The 8,275-nt window shown below is 38.2% G+C and overlaps 1 protein-coding gene across 1 annotated transcript; it reads right to left on the bottom strand.

Annotated features, from left to right (window-relative positions):
- Window positions 1-2,231: 2,231 nt before the first annotated feature.
- On the bottom strand, window positions 2,232-2,476 carry LOC122755051 (selenoprotein H-like). The gene is given in 2 exon segments (XM_044003436.1): window positions 2,232-2,350; window positions 2,353-2,476. Coding segments are annotated over 2 exon segments (243 nt in total).
- Between the last annotated feature and the right edge of the window lie 5,799 nt (window positions 2,477-8,275).

The raw sequence follows: 8,275 nt of genomic DNA, 5'->3' as shown, positions 1-8,275 counted from the left end.
TGAGTTTTTGTTCCAAAACTTTGGTTGTTTGGCTTTATCACATACTAGATTACTAAAATCACTTACTATAGTTTAATTTCTCTCTATTCTATTCTATTCCACTGAATTACCTATTTCTTTTGATAATTATCATAGTTGATCAACACACAATATTGCTGTTACTGTGTACAATGTTCTCCTGGTTCTGCTCACTTCACTCAGCATTAGTCCCCTTAAGTGTTTCCAGGTGTTTTGTTTTTTTTTTCTGAAATCTGCCTGCTATGATGAATGGTTCTGACACAAAGACCACATATTTAGGCAGGAAAGAGAGAGGACAAGTGGCTTGCACAATGATCGACTGGGAAATAGATGAACAAAACTTGTCTTCCTTTGTGTGAACTGTATTTTTAAAGTTCAAGATCAAAATAAGGTCCCAGAAGATTTTGTGGGAGTATAGTGGAGGTATTTTCCAATGTCTCTGTATTTGCCTGTTGTGGCATTTTTAAAAGTTCAAGACACATAATTTCTGAGTAATTTAATTAGTTTTTTAGTAATGCCAACATTTTACTAAAAGGACATCATTTAGTCATCTCTCCCTTAGACCAAAGACAATCATTTTAGTGAGCTTATGTCTTATATGCAAGGGTGGCAATCAATTCGGATAGGTTCACAATTAATGAGAGAATGAATATTACAGTGAGGGGATGGACCTGAACTTTGATTTTGTCATTTCCTTCTAAAGTTACCATTAATCTTGTGCAATCTATTCAAAGAATTTATCTACACCCAAATCTGAATGGAACACAGGGCCTGCCCCATCTGGGTGGGATCTAGATAGAGGAGAAGGTTATCTCAACCTTCAGATACTAAGGTCTTGAAATGAGCTTAAAGGAAAAAGGGGGAATCTGAAAATCCCCAAATCATTGATTATTAATAATCATTTCTCCCATTGTTGATTTATCTCATAGATTTGAGACACCCTAATACATGAAATACTTGAACAAAAGCCCTGAGTGAATGTGAACTTGTCTAATGTGTTTTCATAGCATGTTTTAATGTTTGGAGACTGGCTTTCATTTTAAGACGAAAATCAGGCCATGAACAAACTTAATGACACCTTTATTTTGTTGTATTCTATTTGTTTTGGTATTTTTGCTGTTTAATAACCTCGTATTGCCTGAGTCAAACTTCTAACCTCATCCAAACTTCCAATAATGTATGCCTGTATTGATGATGTCCATCTGTATGGAGGAGTGAGTTCCTGTTTGTTGTTGTTGTTGTTCAGTTGTGTCTCACGTTTTGTGACCCAATTGACCATAGCATGCCAATACTGTCCATGAGATTTTCTTGAGAAAAATATTGAAATGGTTTGCCATTTCCTTCTCCAGTAGATTAAGGCAAATAGAGTTTAAGTGACTCACCCAGGGTCACACATCTAATAGGTATTTGAGACCAGATTTGAATTCAAGTCTTCCGGAATCCATACTTAGCACTCAGTCACATAGCTACCTCAGTGATCTCCCTGTCTCTAGCTAATTTATATATTCGAATGGTTCTCAGACACCAGCCAAGTACATGGAAGCAGGCCAAATAAATTTTCAGTCAGCCATGGGGTAATCTACATAATATCCCCCACCTCCACAAACACACACACACACACACACACACACACACACACGCATACATGCACACATGCACACATATACACTTGCCCAAGCAGTTCCTTTTCCACCTTTTTTCCTTCCTTTAACTAACTATAATGATCAAAGTTCCCCAAGCACATATTTGAGAGTAGAGGTAACAGATACTGCTTTGTCTTCCTACCAGTCATTATTGCCCTAGCATTTCTGAGAAGTAAGGAAAACTGTTAAAGTGTGATAAACATATTCCAGAAATGGGAACTTTCCTATATTTAACAAGAAAGCTAAGAAGACCCTTTCTTTCTGCTGTTGTCAGTGTAACTCAGAATTCCAACTTAGACATTTATATAAAGGTCTCTCCTTATTCCTGAAGTTGAGAGAAGAATAAAGGGGTAAGTATTAAGCTCTTATTGTGTGTCAGGCACTGTGAGTATACTGAGGTCTTTATGATATTATTTTAGTCAATACTCACAACAACCCTGGAAAGTAGGTGCTTTTATTATACCCATTTTGCACTTGAGGAAATTTAGGTAAAACAGAGATTATGTGAATTATTCAGGGTCACTCAGCTAATCAGGGTATGAAGCTACATTTGAACTCAGATTTCCAGCGTCACCCGAAGCTACTCCGGCCGAACTTGTCGGGATTCAGCTGCAAGGTCAACCCCGGGGAGGCGAGACCCAGCGCCTGGCCTACGGCCGCTGAGTGGCGCGCGTACACGCGTCAGCTGCGCAGTGCTCAATGACCACGCGGGACTCTCCTGCTCCCGCATCGCCACCCTGGGCCAGCTTCTTCGGCTTTTCGACTTCCCCGTCCGCCGTCACGTCCGCCTTACGCTTCCTCCCGCGAGGAGCCATGGTGCCCGGGCCCTGGGAGGCGCGTGGGTACCCGACACATGTAGATGGCCGAGCAGGAGTCCCTGCCAGAGAGAAGAAATTTCAAAGAGAAATGAGTGATTGACAATATTAATGACTGAATAATGTCAAGAAGAATGAGGATTGAGAAAAGGTCATTGGATTTGGCAAATAAGAAATCATTAGTGACCTTGGGGAGAGTATTTTAGATGGAACAATAAGGTTGAAAGTCAGAAGAGAGTTAAGGAGAGATTAAGAAGAAAGTAATTGGAGGCACTGATTTTAGATGGTTTTCTGAAGGAATTTAGCCATGAAAGAGAAGAGAGATATAAAATGATAGCTAGTATGGATGAACAGATTAAAGGAGGGGAGAGGGGTTGAGGATAAGAGAGACATGGGTGTTTCTGTAGCTAACTAAGAAACAAGAAGGAAATAGGGAGAGACTGAAGAAAAGTGAAAGAATGGGGTTATAGAGAGGCCAAACCACTAGAGGAGACAGGATGGAAGGGGATGACTTGTGCATGTCTAGGGATTTGCTTTGGCAAAGAGAGAAACCACTTTTTCATGACACAGAGGTGACAGAGAAGATATTGGGGGAAGGTAGTTCAAGATAATTGGCATCTGAAGCTCAGTAGACTATTGTGAGGAAGAAGTAATCTTTCTGTAAGAGTATTGCCTCTAAGAGTGAGGTTAAATGTGGACCTCTTTTGAAGCTTTTTCCACCAAGGTTGGGGTATACTCTTTGTCTCCCCTCTCTCCCATCTCATATGATGGCATCAGAAGCACACAGAAATGAATAATAGATGAGCTGGAGCCTCTGGCTGCATTCTGCCTTCATGTTTCTTTTTATGAGCACAGTTTAACTAGAAATACTGAGAAATGGACAGCCTTTATGGCTGCATCATGGGTCAAGAGTCCCTGACTGTGGGATTTGGGCATCAGACACTCAGATGGAGATTTCATTTACAATGCAACCAGATCATCCAGCACCTGAAGGATTAAAACTAGTCATGACCTGGCTAGACAGAATAGCAGACCTGGTGAGTCACTCAGATTGTGCAAGTCTGAGATGAATGTGAAACATTCCAGCAGTCCCAAGAAGTTTGTTCTCTCTCTCTCTCTCTCTCTCTCTCTCTCTCTCTCTCTCTCTCTCTCTCTCTCTCTCTCTCTCTCACACACACACACACACACACACACACATGCAACATACATGCACCAGCACCACCCTTTGCTATCCAGTAAAGTATGGATACTAAAACATAATTTGTTTCCTGCATTTTTTAATGTAGTCTTCTGACTCCTTTTAATCTTATGCAGTTTCTGTGGTGAAGAAAACACAAATTCTGTCCTGTACCTGATACCCATATTGTATATTTCTTCCCTTTTCTAGAGAATACTCTCTATATAACATACCTAAACTTTGTTATAGATTTGTTTTGGGGGGGAGGGGTCTTTTTTCGTGGAGAAACCTAAATGCCCAAAGATGTAGAGAAGAAACTCTTTGGGGGGTTATTCCCCCACCATCTCCAAGGATCAAAATCAAGTCTCTGTGAGGTACTTGTTACTGTTCACTGGTCTGAGGGAGTATTTGTCCTTCAATATTTTTTGCTAGCATATGGACATTTTGTTTGTAGATTATCTGTCGAAGGCCTTCTGTAACAGCAAATTTGAAACATAATCATTTCCTTAGAAAGTATTGACCAAGAAGTGGTAGAGAGCATGATTACCTCTCCACTGTCCAAAAATAAGCCCACATGGTGTGGATACTAATGTAAAACCATAAAAGTCAATAGTCATAGGAACATGAGAGTCAAAACCAGTATAGAAATGCTCAAGGTTTTTTCCACTGATGCCTCTGATTTACAGGGCAATTTTGTTACCTTTATTACCTTTGTTTGAAATTAAGGTGTTGAAGTACTGTGTAAATGTATTAGGGGCAGCTAGGTGGCATAATAGATTGAATACCTGGCTTGCAGTCAGGAAGACCTGATCTCAGATCTGTTCTCAGACACGTACTAGCTGTATGACCCTGTGCAAGTAATTTAACCCCGTTTGCCTAAGTTTCTTCATCTGTCAAATGAGCTGAATAAGGAAATAGCAAACCACTGAAGTATCTTTTTTGTTTCTTTTTTTCCCCACTGAAGTATCTTTGCCAAAAACAAACAAACAAACCAAAATGGGGTCATAAAGAGTCATACATAACTGAAACAACTGAATAATAATAACAATATCAAGTTGTTGAAGTACCATGTGAAAGTATATGTATTATATAAATGATATATTGCTTGCCTTCTCAAGGGGTAGAAGAGGAATGAAAGGAAGAAAATTTGAAACTCAGAAGGTTTTGGTTTTTTTGGTTTTGTTTTTTATTTATTTATTTTTAGTGAGGCAGTTGGGGTTAAGTGACTTGCTCAGGGTCACACAACTAATAAGTGTTAAGTGTCTGAGGTCGGATTTGAACTCAGGTACTTCTGACTCCAGGGCCGGTGCTCTATCCACTTTGCCACCTAGCTGTCCCTCAAAAGTTTTTTTTTTTAAATGAATGTTAAAGATCTCTTTTATATGTAACTGGGAATTATTTAATAAAACACATTTTAAAAAGCATTCCTGATATATGTACTATGTATATATGTACATGTGTATGTATGTATATACACATGCATTCAATATGTAAACATCTTTCCAAATAATTCTTTTAGTCACAGGAACCTCCTGATTTTGAGGGTTTGTGATTACAAATATTTCAACACCATTGCTCTTCCAATTACAAATAGATTTCTGAAGAATTGTGGGGGTTTTGTGGATTTGAAATGTATGGATTTTGTATGTATCATTTGTTTAGACATTTGCCTATGAATGTGTCGTTTAAATTGGCTCTCCCTCAATTTAAGTCTAGACAATCAACAAAACAGGATTTACTGTTTTGATTTACAAGCCCTGATTTGGATTGTTCAATGAATTCTGAGGTGTAACTACTCACAGTGGAAATGTAACAATCAACTGTTAGAAGCCAATTAGGGATGGATCCAGAACTCCTCTGTCTGACATACCTTATAACTTAGTCACATAACTCAAAGGCATTTGTTTATTGTTTTTCTTTTTTTGCGGGGCAATGAGGGTTAAGTGACTTGCCCAGGGTCACACAGGTAGTAAGTGTCAAGTGTCTGAAGCCGAATTTGAACGTGGGTCCTCCTGAATCCAAAGTCAGTGCTTTATGCACTGCACCACCTAGCTGTCCTCAACTCAGACATTTTAAGAGATTTTCTGGGTTGGTCCAAGACTTTTCTGAAGAAACCATGATATAAAATGCCATTCACTTTCAGAGAGAACTGATGAACTCTGAATGCAGATTGAAGTCTACTTTTTTTTTTACTTAATTTTATTTGTTTTATTTTTATCTGCTTTCTTTTACAGCATAGCTAATATGGAAATATTTTCATGAATTCACATGTGTATTGATATCAAATTGCTTTCCTTCTCAAGGAGAGGGAAAGGTCAGAGGAGGTAATTAAAAGTTAACGCGTAATTGGGAAACATTTAACACAAGAAATCAAAATAATTTTAAAAACCATATGTAGGCTGCTTCTCTGATGGAGGCTCTTTAGTTTTTCTAATGAAAAAAGTATTTCTTGTCTCTGGTTTAGTATTACCATTTTACAAATGAGAAAACAGAATTAAAGTGTCAAATAAGGAAATGCATTGAATTAAAGGCAGAACAGAGACTGTAGCCTCCCCAGTCAAATGGAGCAATAAAGAAGGGAGATGTTATTGAGGGGTGAATTGCCCTAAACAAACAAGGACAAGGAATATAGCTCTTTTGCTTTCAAAATAAACTCAAAACCACTACTCAAAAATCTTATTTTCCTCTGAATTTCTTCATCCACATCCTAGACTACACAAAATTAATGAAGTTCAATGATTCAAAGTGACATTTACCTAGAATAGATTGTAAAATGAATAATAATGGATTAAAGTCAAATAGTAAAGACTCATACAACCCATTTATTGAAACTACCTCTTCCCCTGTCTCCTACTATTTCTTTCCCAGGCAACAAGGTGATAGAGTACTTGGCCTGGTGTCAAAGAATAAATAGTTGCCTTAGTTGTTTTTTGGGGGCTTTTGTTGTTTTTTAATGTAAGATAAAGCTAATTGTAGCACTTACTTCCCAGGGTTATTGTGGAGAGCAAATAAGATACTGTTTTTAAAGCACTTAGCATAATGCCTCAGTGCTTAATAAATGTCTGTTCTTTTCCATTTCTTCCTCTAGTCAAGAGAGGAAAGTCCACTTATCTCAACTCTTTATGCTGATTGAATACCACAGTAGTCAAGATGTTAGAGTAACATATGGAGAAGTATAATCGGATGTGCTGGGTTTTATGCACATTACAAAAGCCCTATATTATTCTCCAAAAAAGAATCAACAAGGTGTGACAGCTAAATTGGTATATAGAGAGCATTTCAGTAACTAGAGTCCTAAGATGCTTGTTATCAGATCTCACATTAGCCCATAGCATTTCTTTCCATTTATCTTTGTCTTCTTGTTTAAACTGGATCATTTCTCATTTGTTAGCCCATCCCCCTATCAAAGTTCATTCCTCATCCTCTCACTTGATATACACCAAAATCCATATTGGAGAACATCATCATTTGGTGACATCCATGTAGTCTCTTTAGGGATGAAGTGTCCAAGTTAGATCATTTCTCCCTTACATAAGGGTCACTGGATCAGGAATCAGGAAAATTGAGTCTTAGCCCCACGTATAACAAATCTATGTTTCACCTTGATTAAGCCCTTTTACATTGAATGCTTTACACAATGCTGGGTAGATGTTAAGCACTTAATAATTTCTTGTTGATGGGCTGATTTTATCATTTGGTCTTCAGATTCCTAATTTGTAAAATAACCCATCTTGTCCTAAGGTTCCTTTCTATTAATACATGGTATGTTTCCATAGATTATATTTATGAAAAGCTAACCAGAAGAAAACAATGAAAAAGCTTCTTTCAACACTTCTTTTAAAAGAGTGCTCAGATTTCTTAGATCAATATTCTATGAGTCTATAAGAAAGGCAGGAAGAGGAAGGACTTATCTTTGATGTCTAAAAACATGGAAATCAGATAGCTTTCTGAATTTGCTTTTGTCAGGTGAAAATATTTAACAAGCTGGGTAGTATGTCTCAGATGTTCCGTGTAAGTCAAATGTGTAACTTGCCATAACATCAGCTCCCACACTCCCTACTAACCAGAGAAAGAATATATGGAAGAAAACAATACTCTTTCGTGACTGTTCTAATCAGTAATGCTGGAACAGAATGATCACGTTATATGTGTTTTATTTGATAAGAGAAAAACTGTTTTTGTTTTGTTTTTATAAAAGGGAATGCTTGCTGGCACTCTCCTGGCATTCATTACCATAGATCTGCAACATATCTGAGAAAGAACAAATGTTGTGGGAATAAAGAACCCCAACCCCCAAGGAATCCTTGAACTTTCCCCAGGGGAGGGGTGGGGGCTTGTTGGGGGGGAGGGCAGCTCTGTCTCCCACCTCAGGAATGGATATTGCTGAGCATGACTCTTATATGCTGATAAGCAATACTAAGGTCTGCAAGATGATATTCAGGATATGGATCAATGTGGCATATCCTACTGATACCCTGTTATTCAAAGACCCCTTCCCAGTTATCTTGCCCTTCCCTCCCCTTTGTTTTGTAAACATATAAAAGACCAGATCTTCTCTCAGTCAGGTGGAACAGCTTTTCATAGTGATCTGTCCCCTGAGCATATATTCCTCTCTCCTGATA

The sequence above is a fragment of the Dromiciops gliroides genome, chromosome 4 (assembly GCF_019393635.1).
Source record: "Dromiciops gliroides isolate mDroGli1 chromosome 4, mDroGli1.pri, whole genome shotgun sequence".
NCBI classification, from domain to species: Eukaryota; Metazoa; Chordata; class Mammalia; order Microbiotheria; family Microbiotheriidae; genus Dromiciops; species Dromiciops gliroides.
The sequence above is the reverse complement of the archived record's forward strand: the minus strand, read 5'-3'. Positions and strand labels throughout refer to the sequence as shown.